This window comes from Lycium barbarum, chromosome 1 (genome assembly GCF_019175385.1).
Source record: "Lycium barbarum isolate Lr01 chromosome 1, ASM1917538v2, whole genome shotgun sequence".
Taxonomy (NCBI): Eukaryota; Viridiplantae; Streptophyta; class Magnoliopsida; order Solanales; family Solanaceae; genus Lycium; species Lycium barbarum.
This window is the reverse complement of record NC_083337.1, coordinates 98,943,608-98,965,706: the sequence shown is the minus strand read 5'-3', so window position 1 is coordinate 98,965,706 and position 22,099 is coordinate 98,943,608. Positions and strand designations below refer to the sequence as shown.

The 22,099-nt window shown below is 36.6% G+C and overlaps 1 protein-coding gene, 1 long non-coding RNA gene and 1 pseudogene across 10 annotated transcripts; 1 reads left to right on the top strand and 2 right to left on the bottom strand.

Moving 5' to 3' along the window:
- The first annotated feature begins 3,710 nt into the window (after positions 1 to 3,710).
- LOC132636310 (squalene synthase-like) lies at positions 3,711 to 19,505 on the top strand. Of its 9 annotated transcripts, none has more exons than XM_060353125.1 (15): positions 3,713 to 4,122; positions 14,156 to 14,198; positions 14,286 to 14,375; positions 14,557 to 14,632; positions 15,130 to 15,199; positions 15,769 to 15,912; positions 16,009 to 16,113; positions 16,244 to 16,390; positions 16,689 to 16,835; positions 17,223 to 17,298; positions 17,958 to 18,046; positions 18,534 to 18,625; positions 18,738 to 18,765; positions 18,857 to 18,926; positions 19,179 to 19,505. In XM_060353125.1, exons 1-14 carry the CDS (start codon positions 3,934 to 3,936, stop codon positions 18,917 to 18,919), a joined length of 1,359 nt encoding a protein of 452 aa, XP_060209108.1. In that variant the 5' UTR covers positions 3,713 to 3,933; the 3' UTR covers positions 18,920 to 18,926; positions 19,179 to 19,505. The 9 variants fall into 9 exon arrangements, 6 of the variants coding, with proteins under 6 accessions (XP_060209128.1, XP_060209108.1, XP_060209116.1 ...); XM_060353148.1 differs by having other exon boundaries at positions 4,026 to 4,122; positions 15,137 to 15,199; XM_060353133.1 differs by lacking the exon at positions 16,689 to 16,835 and having other exon boundaries at positions 3,714 to 4,122.
- LOC132636354 (uncharacterized) lies at positions 5,231 to 7,122 on the bottom strand. Its single transcript, XR_009581211.1, has 2 exons — positions 6,259 to 7,122; positions 5,231 to 5,549 (listed from the first exon to the last, which is right to left on the bottom strand). It is a non-coding gene; the product is annotated as an uncharacterized LOC132636354 (long non-coding RNA).
- Positions 19,506 to 19,600: 95 nt separating the features above from the next.
- On the bottom strand, positions 19,601 to 21,488 carry LOC132636347 (protein POLYCHOME-like; annotated as a pseudogene).
- Between the last annotated feature and the right edge of the window lie 611 nt (positions 21,489 to 22,099).

The window sequence follows — 22,099 nt, the reverse complement described above, 5'->3', positions numbered from 1 at the left end:
GTCTAGAACACATTTTTGGTTGAATGAAAATGTAACGACCTGTTTCTTCGTTACTGTGAATTCCAAAACATTCATGGCATTAACTCCTTGAGACCTGCTTGTTCTATCTTTCATTTCTGGAAAAACGTTAGCTCAATCGGGAAATTGTACGAGTTGCGGGAAAAAAGGATAGGATCTGGACCACCTGGGTCCAGTTGAGCCGCTGTTGCGTCCTTCATGCCGCCCTAGCGATGGCGCAGCATCGAGGGTTTTACCGCAAAAGCGGTACAGACCATTTCCTTCGAGGACCGGCCCAGCGGTGCCACAGTCGCAGAAGCGGTACCGCTGGAGCGGTGACCCAGACTGCCCCAGCGGTTACAAGCAGTGATTTACCCTATTTAAGTGACATTTCGGGAATTGACCTCAGTTTTCAAAAACCGTAAAGAGTCCAGCCGCCCTTGGAGCCTTATGGAGCCAAAATTTATATTTTGTTGGGAAAGGTAATCCCTTTAACTCCTCCCATTCATTTCTTCCTTTTAATGATTCTTATTAACAGTCCCTTGTCTAGAAAACACAAAATGGGTATCTCAATCTCCTAAGGCTTAAAAAGATGATTACTTAGTTGTTCTTAATATGTACTCATTGGGGTAATTCCTCCTTGTTCATCACCTTGAAATGATTACTAACCTAGCTTCTCATTTTCCCTATTATATTACAAATGGGTCTCTACTATGAATCTTGAAAATGGGTTTCTAAAGGATAGATGAAAATGGTAATTTGACCTAGCTAGTGGCTTGAAGAGTTGACATTAGTCATGAATAGAGGTTGATAAATCACATGTTGTTGCTATGTATGGAATCTAGTGGTGGGTTAAGTTCCCAACCTTCCTTTTAATCTGAAATATCTTATAAGGGTTCTAACGATGATTTCTATTCTTGGGCCTCATGTTGTCTCAAATTTCCTTCGTGCGGATTACGACGTCATGATCGAATTGAAGACTCAATGGATGCTCGTGGAACCCGCTCGGCCTTGAGGCAGGTTATGGCTTCCCTTTCGGTAGACTCCGATTAGTTTTTCATATTCATGTATTAGAAAGAACAGAGAATGCATGTGTAGGAAATGGAGATTTGGGATGGAATCCTAGGATGGTATTGTTGTGTGATTTGTATGTTCGGGCTTGTGGCCGGTAGATTCTTTAGGATGCTTGATTTGGTTTTCGTGAGTATCGGTGGATTTTACGTTATTGGGAGTAGTGGTTGATACCTATTTTTTGTGTCTCACGATGAGAATTTCCGTAATATGTGATGAAGTGTGTTATGCTATTAATAGTGAATCTAGTTGATCAATGGAAGGATAGAATGTACAAATAGCTGCGATTGAGTTCTAGATTGAGTAGGAATGAATGCCTTGTGAGTAGGAGGTGAATTTACTTATACTAAGCTAATAGGCTAATAAAGGAAGAGCGGTAATATTGTATTGTTACTGATTTGATCTATTGTGTTGGCTTGATGCCACGAGTGAGTAATTGGTATTGAGAATTTTTGTTACAACTTGTTTGTGTTATAGTGGTACCTTAATTTGATGTTGATACGAGGATAGAATTCCGTATGACTTGTGTAGATATTGATGATAGTGTTGGTGTACCCATGTTGGTATTGGTGACTTTGATATTTAGTTGGCGTACCCATGTTGGTACTTGTGACTCTGATATATTGTTGGCACGCCCATTGTTGGTGTTTGTTATGCGTACCCATTGTTAGCGTACCCATTGTTGTTACTTGTGATATTGAGCATGATTATTGATGATGATACATGCATTGCACGCACTCTCATTATTCATGATATATTATTGAGATACTGATGATGCTTGATGAAACACTGTGATGAGTTGGGCTCGATTTTTACTTGAGTGACGTGAGAGGGCGATATCCGATGTTTGTTTTGGAATTGTTGATCGAGTGAGTGCACGGACTCCGCGGGTCCCCCAGAGTGGTGCCTGTGAGAACCCCCCGTGGGCAAAGATTCGAGGTCCCGTGTGTTTGTTGGGTAAAGATCCGGGACGGGTGGTACTTAGACTTCGCGAGTCACACTGGATTGTGCTACCGAGATGTCGATATTTCCATCTGGAGTACATGTGTACACAGCATTGGCATAACATTGCATTGCATCATACATTATTGCATTGCATTATGGCTTGTTTGAGATGATTTGGTGTTTATTTGTGATGTTGGATTCGGATTGATATATTGAGACTTGGCACAATTAGGATTAGATGCTACTTAGGCGATGATGTATACTTGTCTTCGATTATTTGTGACTTTTACTAGTTGGTTTATCTTGTGGATAGTTCGTAGGATCAGTTGTATGTTTGGCCTCTAAAGGATGTAGACTAAAGACATCATAGTGAAGAGTCGACTCCTAGATTAATAATGAATGGTATTAATGATTTATGATTGTCGTGATATTGTTGTGGATCTAGGTTGTAGTTATTAGCGGAAGGTGAATGAGTTAAGGGTCTTGTTGTCATATTGAGCGGTAAATAGATGTAGGACTTGATTTAGTTGTTGATCATGTTGATTTGTGACTTCTTTTATTGATATGTGTTTCTAACCATTGTCAGCCTATGATACTTACTCAGTACGCATTGATTGTACTGATATTGCTCTTGCTACACCCTTTCCGGGTGTAGAGTGTTTTCAGGTGATTGGTTGCAACATGTTCGGAGATGCGCGATGCCTAATCTGAAGGCCTCCTTCCACTTCATTCTGGGACGGAGGTTGGATCTTATAGTGTTGTTGTAATCCATATCATTTAGTCGCTCTTGTACTAGTCTAAACCAGGTCGTGAGAACTTGAAAAGAGTCTTTATTTATTTAACGGTTGTAAATATTTTCAATACTGGAGTTTTTTAGATAATTGATTTCCGCTGTTAATTGTACTTATTTATTGGAATATTCAAATTGTCTTTACTTGATTAATGTGTTATTGATTGAGGGTTCGCTTACCAAGGAGGGAAAGGTAGGTGCCCGCGCGGTTCTAAATTGGGTCGTGACAGAAAATATTAATGTTTAGCCAAAAAAACAAAAAAATTGCCTGCTTCAATAAGATCGAAAGCAAGTGCTAGATTCAATTATTTTCTAGGTTTCTTATTGAGAAAATGACAAAAATAGTCCCTTATGTTTGAGGGTAGGTTTAAAATAATCCCTTAAATATGAACTGAATAATTTGGTCCTTTAAATTTGTCAAAAGTTAACATATAGTCCTGGTCAAATGTTTAACAATTTAGGTTCGTGACATATGACGGAAACAACGGAAAAAAGATTTTAACCATAAAAGAAAATCTCATCAAATAAAAAAATATACCTCATAAAAACTGCACTAGACACCCAAAGATATTTTTAAAAATAGGAGAAATTACACCTTAAGATATTGCACCGGATTCCAGAAATAAATAAAAAATAGCAGAATCTACAAAATTTGTAACTCTAAATGTGAGTTCCCCCAAGAGTTGTGCCAAAGAAAGAGCTTAATGCGACACATATTTCACGATTTAAGTCCAAGCTCAAAAAAAGAGAGATTCCTTTTTAAACAAAAATACTTTCCATCAAATCTAATAAACAAATTCGATAAATATTTGATGTGAAATTAAAATTATTAATTTTTGACGAACTTAACAGACAAAAATTGTTCAGTGCATACTAATGGGACTATTTTGAAACCCATCCTCGAACATGATAGACCATTTTTGTCATTTTCTCGTCGGTCTTCCTGTATGTTATAGAAACATGCTTTCAACGAGTTTGATTAAAAGTCAAATTCCATAAATTATAAGTATTCAAATATTAGGTGCTTCACTTGTTCTCTCAACACCATTAGATTCATTTTCCTGTCCACCGACACATCCTATATATATTGGTGAGCTTTTCTTCTTGAAGGAATATAATTTAACAGTGATATGATGGGAGAAATAGTGAGGCATCCGAATGAGTTATACCCATTGATGAAGCTGTTAGTAATAGCAAAACGAGCAGAAAAAGAGACTCCTTCACAGCCACACTTGAGATATTGCTATTTGATGCTCCGCAAGATTTCTCGCAGTTTCTCTCTCGTCATTCAACAGCTTCCCCTCCAGCTCCGTGACGTTGTTAGTATTCTTTCCTTCTCTTCAATTCTTTAACCTTTTTCATATATTGTTTTTAATATGACTTAAACTAATTTAATTAAGATTATAGTAGCAAATAACTTATTAACCTAATTACTCAACTTTAAAACAATAGTGTAAAATTCTTTACATTAGTATATATTCGCTTTGTTCAATTCCCTCATTCTCAATTTGTTTGTCCGAGCGCGAAGATTAAGAAAGCAAAAAGAACTTTTAAATTTTATGGTTTTAAATTAAAAATATGTATAATGCATCAAAATGTCTTTTAATATTGTGATTAACCATGTCATTTGGCATGCTGGAATTAAAGAATTGCCAAATACATATGCTAACAGATGGAATATATTTTGTTACTTGCTTAATTAGTTTTAAAAAGAATTTACACCTTTATATATTTAAAAATAATTTAATTTTAAATCTTTTTTATCCTTAATAATTTTTTTATAATTACAATATATTTGCAATCACAAATTTTAAAAATATTTTTTTAAAGATACTGTGTCCGACCAATCAATTCTTTACACAAATTGAAAGCGAGTTCGTAACGTCTAAGTCAAATTCTTTCTTTTTAAACAACAATTAGGTTTAGGGCTGCATATTGGTCGGTTCGGTTCGGGTTTCAAAATTATTGGTTTAACTTATTGGTTATCGGTTTGTAGACATATTAAACCGTTAAAATATCGGTTAATGGGTTATCGGTTAATCGATTGTTGTATGTTATCGGTTCGGTTATCGGTTTAACCGTTAAGATTTCACACAACAAAAAAATGACTTGACCACAATATGGACGGTGACTGGTTACAATTGTAGTAGAAGGAGCTCTGCACTATGCCTGTGAAGCTTTTAGATGTTGCTATGCAACCAGGAAAGGTAGAGAGAGCACACAAAAGCGCAGACAGAAATTAATTCGAGACTGAAAAATGTAAGAAATTGAAAGAAGAATCAGCTATCCTTATTCTTTTACAGAGATAAAAATACTGATTCTCTCAAGAGTTTGTGACGGGACCAAACTATAGCAGCTTTCTTTAAAATCTTGTAAAGCTACATGGTATGGCATCTGTGCAAAGCTAATACAGAATAAAAACAGTGATTGCAGAGTTTGACTGGACCAAACTCCAGCAGTTTCCCTTTCAGGTCTTGTATAAACCTTCATAATAGTAACAAGTTGCTAAAGCGCCTTTTTGGTAATACAACAATTTGCATGCTGGCCCTCACTAAATCTACTTACAATACCAGATAATTAAGAATGCTTTGACTAGCAAGTTGTTCAAGCAACTTGCTTTGGTAACCACAGATACAAATTCTAAAGAAATAATCAAAACAAAAAGTTCTCACCCAACAAGCTATAGTTTTAAGTTCAACCAATGATGGCAAGTACTTTTGCTTTTGCATTTCCGACCCACAGAGCCCTATTCTTGAAAAACCAACAAGGTGTAATTAGTTCACTTCACATCGACCTAAAGCATACATCTCAGAAAGGTCTATTTCACTGAGTTAGAAGCAATGGAATTCTTTCATTATCTGAAATAAAGAACATCTCTCACCAAAAAACCACTGGTAAATATCACAATACTTCTATGGAAACAATGTGTCAATGATACCTATATTTTAAAAGAAGCAAACAGTCTATCAGGCAATCAATTTCAAAAATTAACAATACTGACCAATAGTGAGCATTGCTAAAGATGAATGCACCAAAAGAAGACATATATATAAGCATTCTTACGAGAAAAAAAAAAAAAAAAACTACCAAAAGAATAAGATGAAATGGAGCTTAAGTGTTCAGATTCCATTTGGATTTTGTGTAACTTGAGTTCAATTCATCTTACATTGTAAAGAAAGAACACAAAAATTAAGTAGAGAACCCTTTTTGCAAGCAATGCTTCAACCAAAAATAGAAATTGCACAAATTATTACCAGGTTTGCAACATTAACAGCAAAAAAAAAAAAAACTCATAACCAAAAACTCAATTTGCAAGCAATACAAGAAGAAATTCCCACTATTTCTCAACCCAACAAAGAAAAGACATTAAATTTACAATTCTAAGAAAGTGATTTCCCTAATTTCCCAACCCCAACAAAAACCCCATAACAGAAGAGTGAGAATTGAAAACGTACATGTTCGTGAAAGAGGCAGAAATCGTCAAAGAAGAGGCAAGAAAAAGAGGGGCTTGAGAATCATGTGAATGAGTAAGACGTAAGAGAGGCTTGAGACTTAAAGAGAGGCAAAGAGGTTGTGTAATGAAATGAAATGAAGTAACCCTAATTGTAGTGTAAGTGACTTAATATATATGAAAGGGTAGAAGTGTAATTAATTAAATTGTTATCGGGTTATCGGGTAACCCGTTAACAAAAATGGTCAACCCGCGACCCGACCCAATAACCCAAAAACACCACCCGGTACCCGAACCGGTAATCCATTAACCCGAACCATTAACTTAATAATCAATTCGGGTTATCGATTTAACCGTTAACATGCACAACCCTAATTAGGTTAATGATGCACGTATTTCCAAGGAATTGAACGTGTATCAAAACCATCGATGGTGACTTGTCTTCTTTGTTTGCCATGTATAATGCATGTGGCTAGCAGTTCTCCACTTCTTCTGTCTAATACGGAATCTTTGACCGAAAATATTATTGCAATAATGTAATGCCAGCTATATTACGACTAGATTGCTAGCTTATGATGAGCCCTAACTTATCATGCATGTAGGACAATTTAATATGATATCCATGCATTCAATTTTAGTATTTTACTTTTCTTTTTTATTTCTACTAAAAATAATATCTCTTTTTATGTTTAATCAATTGACAATTCAAATACCATGACAAGATTTAAACTATATTTTAGTACATTATAACATTTTTAATTTAAAATCACAAAATTCAAGTCCCTTTTATTCACTAAATTTTATGTCACCGCAAAATTCAAAAGCCCTTTTTATTCCTTAAATTTTATGTCAAGTCAAATTAAGACACTTAAATTGAGATGGAAAGAATAACTTTTATTCCAATTCAGAAGACCTTTTTTTCTAAAAGAAAAATTGATCCCTAAACATTTGATACCATTTTGTTCTTATATAAGTTTTGAAATTAAATTGACTGATAAATTTTTTTATCTTATGCTCCTAAGCTAAATTTTCAATCATTTCATAAAAGTTTTGCTTCACTTCCATAAATATAATATGTTTGTAATTAATTTTTACTTTATCAAGCTGTGTGTACTTAGAGGGTGTTTGGATTGACTTATTTTAAGTGCTTATTGATTTTTAAGCTCTTTTCTAAATTTTATAGTGTTTGATAAAGATAAAAAATGCTTAAAAGCATTTACTTTTAGGCAAGAAAAGTACAAAAATAATGCAAAAGCCAAAAGTTGGGTATTACCAACTTATGGCTTATGGCTTTTAGCTTTTAGCTTATAAGTTACTTTTAGAAAATCAATCCAAACACCCTCTTAATACCGTCGTATATAAATGGGCACTTTTTTTTTTCCACTCAAATCCCCAAATTCCTTCCTCCCGTGCAATTTGCTACTCTCTATGTTCACTTTTATTTGTCACATTTCACTTCTCGAAAGTTAAATTACATGGACTACTTTGATTAATATTTTAAGATATGTTTTTTCATTATATTAATATGAGAAAAATTACAACTTATAATATTTTTTGTATGATTTTTTAAACATCTAAATTTAATTTTAAAATATTAAATTAATCTAATTTAATTTACCTTCCAAGATTAGTCAAATTGAAATATCACAAGTAAAAATGGACGGAGAGAGTAGGATACTGAAATCCAACTAAACCCAACTCTTCATGGTGTCTCCTACTCCGGCCAACTCCAGCAAATATTTCAAGCTTTTTCTTGTTTCGACATTTCCTATTTCTCCAACAACAGTGACCAGTGGGATAGATGCATCCGTTCAAGGCGGATTTAAAATTTTTAGAATATGAGTACATCACTAAAATAGGAAAAGAAAAATATATTAAGTGAGAATTGTTCCATATTCTTGAGGATGAATAACTCATGATCGAACCAAGTGCACCAGCCTGTCCTTTAGGAGCATGGTACCAGCAAATAATATGTCTATTCCCTCCGTTTCCAAATAAATGATGTTTTAGGCTTTTTATTTTGTTTCAAAATAAGTGATGCTTTAGAATTTCAAGAAAAAAATTAATTTTATTCCTCCAATATTACCCTTATTTACATAATCAAGAAGAATTAAGTAGCTTTTTTTTTCTAGGCATTTAATTAGGGATAAGTTTGTAAAAACACTTTTAGGAGAGCACATTTTTAAAGGATGTGCATAAGCTAAAAAAAAACCCGTATAAAATATATGTAGTTTGGCGGAAAGACAATGTGTTAGTTTGGCGGAAAGACAATGTGTTAAAGTGCACAACTACAAGATTAAATCCGCTACCCAGCTTCTTCTTCCATAAGCAAATTTCTTTATTAATATTAGACCATCTCGAGCTCCTTTTGTTATCAACAAAAGCATAAATTATCAAATGGAAGCTATATATGAATATATTCAAGATCCAGTGATCTATTATTCGAAGGGATAATGTAACATTTCCACCCCAAAAATTGTTATGAAATAGAAAAAGCGGAAGTGAAAATCAAGAGAGAATGAATGAAAACTTATTGCATTAATTCATTATATTGTTTCTTGTATTGAAAAATAAAAGACTGCATCTCTATTTATAGAGAAATAAAGAGAATAAAATAAAATAAAATAAAATATATTATTTTCCTTATAGATACTGAACTAATAGGAAACTAAATATTTTATAATTAATATAGTAACTAGACTAAGAAGGAAATTAAATGTTCTAGAATATTTCTAGACTAAAAAGGAAATAAATCTATCTACCATCAATTAAATCATAAAGTAGAAGAAAAGTAAATTTTGACATCCCCTCAAACTCAAGTTGGTGTATCCAATTTGAGTTTGAAGACTTGATTCTTCTCCTTCTTCTTGAAGGTCGTGTAAAATTATTTTTTAACTTCATCTCCACTAGTCAATTGTGATGGTTTTCACTTTTCATCAATGAAGATTTGTGGAGCATTCAAAAATATATTGATGCTTGACATGGTTTAAAATAGGAATGGATTAAAACAAGTACTAGTTAAAAATTGGTATTGGTTGAAAATTGGAGCCCGGTGCGTTGAAAGTGAACACGGGTTAAAATTATTGGAGCCCAGTGCGTTGAAAGTGAGCGCGAGTTAAAAATGAGCCCTGCGTTAAAAATAAAAGCAAGGGTTAAAATTAGGTTGAAAATAGGAATGGGTTAAAAGTGGTTGAAAGTAGTTCTTCTTCTTCAATGAAATCACAGATCCATTGAGATCAATGAACCTGGCGTTGATACCACTGTTATGGAATAAAAAAAGCGGAAGAGAAAATCGAATAAAGAATGAATGAAAACTCATTGCATTAATTCATTACATTGTTTCTTGTATTGAAAAATAAAAGACTACATCTCTATTATAGATAAATAAGGAGAATAAAATAAAATAAAATAAAATATATTATTTTTCTTATAGATACTAAACTGTTCTTTGTCCATACACCTGTAGTTATATTTTGCTGACTGTAGTTCTTCCAATAATTTATTAGTTCATACTCGTTTTCGTGGCTTTGGTTATTGATGGTAGACTAGGGTCATGTTCTCGTTCGGCGAGGGGTAGGAGGGGTAAGTGGGTTAGAGGAGCGTCTAGGCTGAGAGTAGGTTCTTGGAACATTGGGACGTTAACGGGGAAGTCCATAGAGCTAGTTAAGATTCTTAAAAAGAGGAAGATTAATATAGCTTGTGTCCAAGAGACCAAATGAGTAGGTCCTAAAGCTAAGGAGGTAGACGGGTATAAGCTTTGGTTCTCTGGTAGGTCGAACTATAGGAATGGGGTAGGCATTTTAGTAGATAGTGAATTGAGAGATCAGGTGGTAGAGGTTAGAAGGGTCACTGATAGGATGATGTCGATTAAGGTGGTCATTGAAGGGCTCACTTTGAACATTATTAGTGCGTATGCGCCGCAAACGGGCTTAGGCGAGGAGGAGAAGAGGCATTTTTGGGAGGATTTGGACGAGTTAGTGGGAGGCATACCGCCTACTGAGAAACTATTCGTGGGAGGTGATTTCAATGGGCACATCGGGCCTATTTCAGGGGGTTATGATGATGTGCATGGAGGTTTTGGCTTCGGGGATAGGAATGGAGGAGGAGTCGCACTTTTGGATTTTGCAAGAGCTTTTGGGTTGGTGATAGCCAATTCGAGTTTCCCAAAGAAGGAGGAGCACTTGGTCCCGTAGTTCGGTGGCTAAGACTCAGATAGACTTTTTACTCCTTAGGAAGGATGATAAAGGGCTGTGCAAAGACTGTAAGGTCATCCCGAGCGACAACCTTACAACCTGACATAAGCTCTTGGTGATGAATTTAGGGATCAAGATAACGAGAAAGAAGAGGGTCGTGGGTGATCGGCCTAGGATCAGATGGGGGAGTTTGACCATGACTAATGCCCTGGAGATAGGAGAGAAATTGCAGGCTATGGGGGCCTGGGATAGTAGTGGGGATGCGACCAATTTGTGGGATAGAATGACTAGTTGCATTAGGGTAGTAGCTAGGGAAGTGCTGGGGGTCTCGACAGGTAGTCGTGGTGGGTAGCGAGGGGATTGGTGGGGGAATGGAGAAGTGCAAAGGAAGGTGGAAGAAAAGAAGGTGGCGTATGCGAAGTTGATAGAAAGCAAGGATGAGGTGGAGAAGTTGATGAATAGGGAACTTTATAAGATGGCGAGGAAGGAGGCGAAGTTGGCTGTTTCGATGGCAAAAACGGCAACTTTTGAACGTCTTTATGCTGAACTAGAGGAAAAAGGCGGGGATAAGAAATTGTTCAGGCTAGCCAAGGCGAGGGAGAGGAGGGCACGTGATATGGATCATGTGAAGCGCATCATGGACAAGCATGGCAAAGTATTGGTAGAGGAGGCTCGCATTAGACGGAGATGGCAGTCATACTTCCACAAACTCTTGAATGAAGAAGGGGACAGGGACATTATGTTGGGAGATTTAGAACATACAGGGAGGCATCGCGATTTTGGATATTGCAGGAGTATTAAGGTTGAGAAGGTTAAGGGTGTTGTTCGTAGGATGCGCAAGGGAAGAGCGACCGGACTAGACGAGATTCCTGGGGAATTTTGGAAGATTGCGGGCTCAGCAGGTTTGGAGTGGCTGACTAGTTTGTTTAATGTCATCTTTAAGACGGCAATGATGCCCGAGAATGGAGGTCGAGTGTAATGATCCCTCTATACAAAAACAAGGGCGATATCCAGAGTTGTAACAACTATAGAGGTATCAAGCTGCTAAGCCATACTATGAAAGTGTGGGAAAGGGTGGTGGAGATGAGGGTGAGGAGAGGCGTATCTATTTCAGAGAACCAGTTCGAATTCATGCCGGGACGCTCAACTACAGAAGTCATCCATTTTGTAAGGAGACTGGTGGAGCAGTATAGGGAGAGGAAGAGGGACTTACACATGGTAGTCATCGACCTAGAAAAGGCTTACGACAAAGTTCCAAGAGAGATCCTACAGAGATGCTTGGAGGCTAAAGGTGTACCTGTGGCGTACATTAGGGTGATCAAGGACATGCATGAGGGAGCCAAGGCCAGGGTAAGGATAGTAGGAGGAAACTCAAAGCACTTCCCAGTTTGTGATGGGATTGCATCAAGGATCAACTCTTAGTCTGTTTTTATTCGCCTTGGTGATGAATGAATTGACGTGGAAAATTCAAGGTGAGGTGTCATGGTGTATGCTTTTCGCGGATGACATAGTCCTGATCGACGAGACTCGTAGCGAAGTTAACGCTAAGCTGGAGGGTTGGAGACACTCTGCAGTCTAAAGGGTTCAAGCTGAGTAGGACCAAGACAGAGTACTTGGAGTGCAAGTTCAGTGAAGCACCTCAAGAGGCTAGCGTGGAAGTGAGGCTTGATACCCAGGTCATCTAGAAGAAAAGTAGTTTCAAGTATCTTGGATCTATTATACAAGGCAGTAGGGAGATTGACGATGATGTCACACATCGTATTGGGGCACGGTGGATGAAATGGAGGCTCGCTTCCGGAGTGCTATGTGATGAGAAGGTGCCACCACAACTTAAGGGCAAGTTCTACAAAGTGGTGGTTAGACCGACTATGTTGTATGGGGCGGAGTGTTGGCCAGTTAAGATCTCTCACGTTCAAAAGATGAAAGTTGTCGAGATGAGAATGTTGAGATGGATGTGTGGGCACACCAGGAGTGGCAGAATTAGGAATGAGGCTATCCGGGACAAGGTGGGAGTGGCCTCGGTGGAAGACAAGATGCGGGAAGCGAGACTGAGATGGTTTGGACATGTGAAGAGGAGAGACACAGATACCCCAGTGCGGAGGTGTGAGAGGTTGGCCATAGATGGTTTCAGAAGAGGTAGGGGTAGGCCGAAGAAGTATTGGGGAGAGGTGATTAGACAGGACATGGCGCAGTTACAGCTTATCGAGGACATGACCTTAGATAGGAGGGTATGGAGGATTCAGATTAGGGTAGAAGGCTAGTAGATAGTATCGTTTATCCTTTCATATTAGTAGTCGCAATATCGCGATATAAGTTCTTGTGCTTTGATTTCTGCTACTATCTATTATTTTCTGTACTTTGATTATCTTATTTTATTTGTGATAGCTATTGCCTCTTTGCAAACTGCTTCACCATGGCTTAGTCGCTTTTGTTATTCTCATTTCCATATCGCTTTGAATTTCTTGGCCTTATCTGACCTCTTTTTATGCTTTCTATTGAGTCGAGGGTCTTTCGGAAACAGCAGTCCTACCTTGGTAGGAGTAACGCCTGCGTACACTCTACCCTCCCCAGACCCCACGTTGTGGGATTTCACTGGGTTGTTGTTGTTGTTGTTGATACTAAACTAAAAGGAAACTAAATATTTTATAATTAATGTAGTAACTAGACTTAGAAGGAAACTAAATGTTCTAGAATATTTCTAGACTAAAAAGGAAATAAATCTTTCTACCATCAATTAAATCATAAAGTAGAAGAAAAGTAAATTTTAACAAAAACATGAATCAAAAGAAGATTTTACCAAGAAAAACGAAATGTGGAATATTCTCAATATGTTGCCTGAAAGATTACATTTCTTAAATTTCACATAATTGCTGTTAAGATTTAAGCTAGCCCACCATTATCTTAGACTGAAGATCAATGATCCTCACTGTTTATTTTTCATTGGAGAATTTTGTAGCAAAATCTCCGCAATTGCAGTTATAGCTTAGTATACTATGCTTCCAATAGTGGTCTAAATGAAACCCGCCAACTTTAAAAATCATTAAGCATGAATAAGATTTTTCCTGTGGGAGTAAATTTGGTATTGCAAGATGCTCCAATGGTAAGAACTGGAGAGGGAAAACATGAGTTGGAACTATTGCTGAAAAGAAAAGATAAAAGTCCCCATTCTACTAGTATGCAAACAACGTATAGATATATATATGTGTGAAAGATTACTACTTATTTTTTTTTAATTTTGTACATATAATTGCAAAAGCATAATGGGTTCGATGATAATAATTAAAAGTTAAACTCGTCAAATTTATATCTTAGATTGACCTTTTGGTAAAAGTGCACTCATCTCATTGAAATTATAGATTTGCCAGAAGAAAAAGAGAAAAGAAGAACGAGAGGAGGAGATAATAAACGAAGAAAAAGAGCGAGCCTTTAATTTTGAGAGTTCGAAGGAGTGTGTTAGGACTTAGGAGTGAGGTTAGGACTCCTTTGTATACTTTAGTTAGTTATTTAATTGAAAATTCTAATTTTTTTGTTATTATAAACCAGCTCCCGTTTTATTTAATCAACTTTTATCAATAGAAGATATTGTGTAAGACTAATTCCTCGTTCGCACTTCCCAGCTTGTTTTGTGTTTGTGAACCCCCCATCCTTACATTTGTGAGTTCAATTTTCTTCACTTGTTGTAATCGCCATGTAATCTTCACTTTTCAGGTATGCGTATTCTATTTGGTTCTTCGAGCACTTGACACTGTTGGTGTGTAAAACCACTGCTTGCTATTTTTCAAACATTCAATTGGAATACATCAGTTTGTTATTCATGTGTGATTGTTCTTTTGGACAGAGGATGATACCAGCATAGCGACACAGGTCAAAGTACCTATTCTCATAGCTTTTCATCGTCACATTTATGATCATGAATGGCATTTTTCATGTGAGTAGTCTAAATTCTTCTACTTCTTTATTTTCCCTACTCCAAGCTAGCATATTTGTTAATTTCTATACTTTGATAAAAGATTCTCCTTTATGATATGGAAATGCTTCAAAATCAAAATCACAATCACTTTTTCTTTAGTTTTGTCTCTGTTTGGTTAATCCCGCTTTTTGTTTGATAGGTGGTATAAATGCCTACAAGGATCTCATGGACCAATTCCATCATGTTTCTTCTGCTTTTCTGGGGCTTGGAAAAAAGTGAGTTCTTCTCGTGTGGTACTGCTAATTTTAGAAAGACTCGTCATAGAAAACTTCTAATAATTGTGGTCCAATAGGAGCATTAATCTTCTAATTAATAGAGGGTTCATATATGTTTTTTTTTTCATGAGAAGGATGCATATTAACCATCTTAGAGGTATATTAGACTATAATTAGAAGATTAATGTTTGTAGTTTCTTGACTCTTCTTGACATCTGTCTCCTCGACATCAAGTTGGCTGAATACCCGGGCACCCTATAGATTTGAACGGATGTTAATGTACTTCAGCTACAAGTTTATCCTTCTTTTATATAGTCTGGAAGACGGTATATGTTTATATTTAGACTGACTTGACTTTCATATGTGAACTCATAGTTGTGGTTTTGAATCTCTAACCAATGCTATACGTTATCTCATTTTATATGCTTTAGGAGTCGGGTTCCTAAAGTTATGCCAATACTTTGTGAATGAAACATTATATTCATGTAATTTTATAGTTATCAGGAGGTGATTGAGGATATTACAATGAGGATGGGTGAAGGAATGGCTAAATTTGTAAACAAGGAGGTATGTCATATTACAACCAAGATAATCACGACTTTTGTGAAACGGAATGAAGTTCCCATTTGTTTGCATCTTGTATCAGAATGACTGGCTCATTCTTTGAGGCTTTCATGTTTCAAGGAATCCCGTTGCCCCTTTTTCTCTCTTAATAATTCATATCCTCTGAAACTCCATTTGGCTGCTCATCCAGCACTTAACACGGGCTCCTGCTTTTCTATACCATCAGTTACTAGTACATCTGTTATTGGTAATTTGGTATATCAGTTACCTACAGGCTCTTAACAACATTTCTGAGAGAAATTTCTTTGAATATAATGAAGCATTATTGGCCAACAACAACTACTACATCTTCATTTTCTATTAGTCATCTTCTATGTATCAAGGCTGACATTATTTTGTAGGATTTCAAAACTTGTTAGGTTTTGGTTGCTGCTTTCAGCCTCTAGTGATTGGTAACTAGAATCTGTGCAATGCGAGATCGATACTGTTTCCAGCATTCTATAATGTTTCTGGATGCTTCACTGGCCCATCAGTCTCCTTGGATTCTGCTTACAACTAATTCTGCCTTGCAGATTGAAACAATTGATGATTACGAGGAATATTGTCACTATGTAGCTGGGCTTGCAGGATTAGGCTTGTCAAAACTTTTCCATGCCTCTGGTAAAGAAGATTTAGCTCCAGATTCTCTTCCCAATGCCGTGGGCTTATTTCTTCAGGTATTAACTATTAACCTTAATCTTAGCAGGCGTAGGAGCCATTGTGGCCACCATTGCAATCTTTTCAGGGCGGTAACAGCAATTTATTTATTTCAGAAAACAAATATCATTAGAGATTATTTGGAGGACATAAATGAAGTACCCAAGTGTCGTATGTATTGGCCCCGTCAAATTTGGAGTAAATATGTTTACAAACTTGAGGTTTGTTTTCTTCTTGTGCTAGTTAGCTCATCATAGAGTTTCTCATCCCTTAATTTTGCCCATCTGACCATAACCGTAGCCAGTTCATGACCTATTGATTTGAGCATACAAAATTTGTGTTACTTCTCAGGACTTGAAGCTCGAAGAAAATTCGGTCAAGGCAGTACAATGTCTCAATGACATGGTCACTAATGCTTTATCACATGTGGAAGATTGTCTTGTTTGCCTATCCACTTTACGTGATCCAGCTATATTTCGATCCTGTGCTATTCCACAGGTACTTGAAGGTCTTTCCTTATTTTATGATGCATGTTCCCTTGTGCCGCTTAAATTTATGCTCTCTTTCCTGCTCTCTGTTAGTTTCTTTTCTCACAAACTTGGGTAACTCAAGTGTCGTATGTATTGGCCCCGTCAAATTTGGAGTAAATATGTTTACAAACTTGAGGTTTGTTTTCTTCTTGTGCTAGTTAGCTCATCATAAAGTTTCTCATCCCTTAATTTTGCCCATCTGACCGTAACCGTAGCCAGTTCATGACCTATTGATTTGAGCATACAAAATTTGTGTTACTTCTTAGGACTTGAAGCTCGAAGAAAATTCGGTCAAGGCAGTACAATGTCTCAATGACATGGTCACTAATGCTTTATCACATGTGGAAGATTGTCTTGTTTGCGTATCCACTTTACGTGATCCAGCTATATTTCGATCCTGTGCTATTCCACAGGTACTTGAAGGTCTTTCCTTATTTTATGATGCATGTTCCCTTGTGCCGCTTAAATTTATGCTCTCTTTCCTTCTCTCTGTTAGTTTCTTTTCTCACAAACTTGGGTAACTCGTAAAGAATATCTTGTGTTTGGAGAAAATATTCGCATGATGGAGTGTGTAGAGTTGGTGTATGGAGAATGGGTTAGAGTTCTGGTAAAGAATGATATTTTTACCATCTTTTCAAGTTCTATGCTTCTTGATGTGGCTGGTGGAGACATGATAATCTATGGACAGCTTTTCTCAATTGTTGCTGTATTATGTAACTTCTTACCTTCCAGCAGTACTCAAATACTTCTATTTGTCTTAAAACATGCTTTAGTTAGTGTTAGTTTCTTATCCTTAACAGGTCATGGCTATTGGGACATTGGCAATGTGCTACGAGAATATCAAAGTCTTCAGAGGTGTTGTAAAAATGAGACGAGGTAAGATGTATATGATTCCTCAACATGAACCTTGCTAGTTTCTCACGCCAATTTTTTTTTTCTTTAGCGTTAAATTTTTCATGTGTTCTTTTGTGATGACTGATCTAGCCGCTAGAAAATTTGGTCAATTTTCTGACGTGTTAGGCCATCGTGTAAAATAGAATAAGATATTTCCTAATCTTACAAATGTATGAGAGCTATACATACCCTTTAACATCCCAGATTATACTTTAGAAACTGAACACCTGTTTCTAATAGAAGGCCTCTAACCAACGAGTCTTGTCACGAACGTCATCTAATGGTACATTTTTCTTTCTAGTGCGATGCTTCTAATAAATTCAGTTTGCTTGATAATTAACACAAAAACATTGACCTTGCTTGGAATCTTTCATATCTTTCATCACTTACTCTTTCAAGCTTTCTAAAAGTATCTGCTTGATCATACTTGCATTTATGTCTGTCTAGATTTATGCATGATTAAACAGCTCTTTACCTAGTAATATTTGTGTGCTACCTAGTTTTTATGTTTCCTCATGCTTTATTAGTTTGTTGGCTCTGCAATTGATTCTTCTTCTTTTTCTTCCCATCACCGACATAACAAATGTCCTATCATCAGAATCCTTTCATCATCATCGAGTCGTGCGGTTTCTTCTATGTAGGACTCAGTGCTAAGGTTTTTGACCAGACCAGGACAATGGCCGATGTCTACGATGCTTTTTCACATTTTTCTTGTATTCTGAAATCCAAGGTATGGTGCTTATATTTATCCTCTGTACTAGATTGATTCCTAGCTGTAACCTGATCATTCTAGAAGTTAATAACCATTTTTAGAAATACTTGAGCTTTCCATTCTACAAGTTTTGTGTATTATATTTGTTTCTCATTGTGTACATCTTTCTGTAAGTGTTTATTTTCATGTTTGTTTATCACTAATGTGAAAACAGACCTCATGTTGCATGGAATATTTTCCCAGTTAGACGTCAATCACTGTGTTGAATTGGTCGTTGCCACTATTCTCTATCGTTGTCACTGCAATAGCTCTCTGCAATTATTTCCTGTCTTAAAATCAGTCATGTTTGGTTGAAAATTCGACTTAATCTATTGATTCCTTTCAATTACCATCAAACTGTTTAAGACATTCACTTTTGATCCTTAGTGAGTGAATTAAATCTTGTTCTTATTTCTAATGAAACACATACCGCTAGAACTTCTGAGGTGTGAGTTGTTTTTTTCAGGTTGATAATAACGATCCAAATGCAACAAATACTTTGAAGCGGATTGAAGCAATTATGAGAACTTGCAGTGACTCTGGAACCTTGTATAAAAGGTTCATTATATTCTCTAGCTAGTTGCATTTATTTCTTTTTTATTTTACTTTTTCCTAGGAATTTTGTCAGCTGGTGCCTCTATCTAACCACTAGGAAGTTTTATCTTATCAGGAACAAGCCTAACTACATACCAACTTTGGTGAGTTTTTGTGCTGATAATTTTTCACACTTTGATACCAACTCATCTTTCTGCAATTGAAAATTTCTAATATCCTGAATAACTTGTGCAGGCTGTTGTATTTTTCGTCATAGTGGCTATTCTTCTTCCCTATCTGTCTGCAAAAAGAACTTAGACCCTTGGTACGAAACAGGATGCCAGTATTTTACTTGACCAAAGGAAGAATTGCTTAAGTTTTTTTCTCTCCATAAATTGCATGCATGAACGCCATCCTCGTGTGATACAAAAATATGCTTATTATATTGCACCTGATGTTTTCCTCTCCCTCCTCCTGCATCAATCTTAATATTTCTCCAAATGGAAAGTTTCTGTAGATCCCATCAGTGATCTCAATCTGAATATTAGCTTTCCCTATCTTATGTTTTTGGTTGCAGTTTTGAAACCATCTTTGCTGTGACAATCGGGCATTAGAACTTGCAGCCTTTTCACGTTGTGCAGATGGTTACTAGCGAAGTTTCTTTTATTTTAACACCGATATTGAGTCATTCAAAAGAACGAAAGAAAAAAAGGTCCACCCAAAGAAGATGGCACCAATGTATTAATTTATTTTTGCATGGATATACCAATAATCCATCAAAGGAGTAGGGAGGCAAAATTATCCTATGGTTTCAGAAAGGTGTTGATTGGGCAAGTTGGATCAAATTTGACCGTGTCATAACATTTAAAGTCAATAAATGGGTCATGATCTAATCTATAAAAAACTTACTTGGATCAAGATAGACTAAGTTGTGGATCACTAACCCAATATGCTCTACTTTGTTATTCATTGTTCTGTAATTTTAGAAAATTCAATGTACATCAGAAAGAAATACTGCTCCTTATCATAAAAGGTAACAATGTTAAACTATAGAGCAAATTCAGCTACTATGTACATGTTCAAACAACCGTGTAACCTTCAATGTTGTAACAGGCAACCGAAACTTCAGCATTATTCTAGAAAAGGATAATATGCTATAAGGACTGAAATGTATCCTAATTCAATTGACAGCTTGATCATCAGAAGATGATCAACTATACACCACACTGGTCGGCTGCTCTTTCCTCCAAAATTTAGAAGCCTTTGGTGCCTCAACCTTGATTGAGCTAGCTAGATATCAAATGGTGAATCAGCGCATGGACATCAAAGTCCCAACTCTTTTTTCCCTTTCTTGTTTCTTAGCAATGGGAGTCCTCATCAACTTATGCAGTTCTTCCATCACTGCTTTCTCAACTTTGTCAATTGAGTGCAGCAGCTTTCTCTCTGGTGTGAGGCCATCGGAGTCTCCCGAGTTGTTCTGATAAGTGATATCGAGCAATATCTTTGGTACTTTACCTACAAATTTGGGATAATGCCTGCTTCTCAATGTTGGATGTGGAGTCATAAACAAATTATCGTGCTCAAGTTGAGAACCTGATGTAGAGTCAGAAGGATCAAGAACAGTCCGGTCCTGTGGTATAGGACTCTCAAGTTGTTGGCCTTCGCTCTCTCCCAAGCGAGCTCTTCTTCTTTCGATAGCCTATATAGAGAAGAATCATATAACAATCAGATTCATCCAGATTAGAGGAGAACTTTCATATCCAATTATATGCAAGTTGAGCACCTAATAAGTGCAGTAAAAATAGATTTTGGTCCAATACCTAGATTAAGGCTCAATTAGCATTCCAGTATGAAGCCACAAAGCACAAACAAAGTTTTCGCTAGAGATGCAAAGAACCTCTTTCTATTTGTCTTCTCATTGCAAAAGTCAATCTAGGAAAACTCTACTTGGAAGTTGAAAGCATTAATCAGCTTCCAAGATTGGTTAGTACTTGTCTTGTTAAGATGCATTTCTGACTAGTTGAGTTCGATCAATCAATAACTGAAGTGTAACAAGCACATGAGTTCTATCAAGAAGGCAGATCAAGACAATCCATTGTACCCAAAGTTGCCAAATAGCTCGATATAAAGCAAAAGAATGAACTAAATGTCAAATTCACTTATGGATACTCTTTCTACAACCTTACCCTAGCACATTCAAACTTCATTAACCAATCTCAATGTACTTCAATACACAAACATAACAAAAATTCACATCAATAAAAAAGGCAATACATATCAGATTTGTATAACAAATTGAGCAAAATATATGCCTGAGAAGTCAAGAAAGGTAATTACCCTCAGAATGGAAGTGATATCCCGAAGAGGAGTTCTTGGATACCAAGAAGGAAGGACAATATGCCCTCCTCGTCCCATGCGAAATGTTCTCTCGACCAATCACCCTAGCCGAGTTCCCATTTCTCAGCATCCCAATACCGACCCTTCTTCTGGCACCATTCCAATCACCAGCACTAAAATTCATCGTAGCCCTGTCCTCTTGTTCATCCTCAAAAATCGCAATGCCACCTCCTTCAACTGTCCTCCATCGACGACGACTATACATGCCTATTAGGTCCTCCGCCCTAGATAGTCTATCTCTTGTGTCCGGCATTGTTGCAGAATCTTCAAAAAAAAAATATATAAAACTGTTAGTTTCGATGACCCATAAAATCAAAAAAAGTAGAAAGAATCGTGGACAGAAAATTGCATTTTCGGGTGTCCTTCCATTTTTGCGGCTAAGATATACCTTGAGATTCGTATGGGTTGTTGAGGGATTCTTGAAGATGAGAAGTAGGATCTGCTAGAGAGAGAATAAAGAGAGCTTAGAGAGAGAGAGAGAGAGGCGAATAGGCAAATTTTCAAAATGGAGTTTGGGCGCTACTTTATACATACACCAAAATGCAAAAAGGAAAAGGGCCAAAATTATCCCTGAACTTTGAGAAATTGTTTATTCATACCCTTCGTTATACTTTAGGGTCAATTATACCTTTACCGTTATACTATCGGGTCAATTATACCCTTTATGTCAAATGGCTGCCACGTGGCATCATCCCAAACCATCAAAATGATTTTCTCCTCAAATAATTTTTTACCCACTAAAATAACTCAACCCCGACCCGAATTTATTTTATTCAACCAAACTATTACAGACCCAACCCATTTACCCTAAAAACCATTACCCACCCACCCCCCCCCCCCCCCCCCAAAAAAAAAAAAACTCCCACAGACTCTCTCAATGCAAAGATATAACTCCTTAAGGATGCAATTAGAAAGAACAAAAATCAACGTGCAAATTAACATTCCATCGAACTACTTCAATTGTCTAGACTCTCAAAACCTAGTCCAAAGTTAAAAAATGATCTCTAAAAGAAAGACGGCACAACCTCGAAGAACCCTGCAGAAGCTAATCACACTCATTCTGATGAAGATGTCATCTATTTAAAATTCCTCGTTTGCTTT

What these genes read in the sequence shown, in the direction of transcription:
- LOC132636310 (XM_060353125.1), top strand. Translation starts at nt 3,934, where the DNA reads ATGATGGGAGAAATAGTGAGGCATCCGAATGAGTTATACCCATTGATG. An exon ending in TCATGAATGGCATTTTTCAT is followed by an intron (nt 14,376 to 14,556) that starts GTGAGTAGTCTA and finishes TTTGTTTGATAG; the next exon opens with GTGGTATAAATGCCTACAAG. An exon ending in CTTGTATTCTGAAATCCAAG is followed by an intron (nt 18,047 to 18,533) that starts GTATGGTGCTTA and finishes TGTTTTTTTCAG; the next exon opens with GTTGATAATAACGATCCAAA.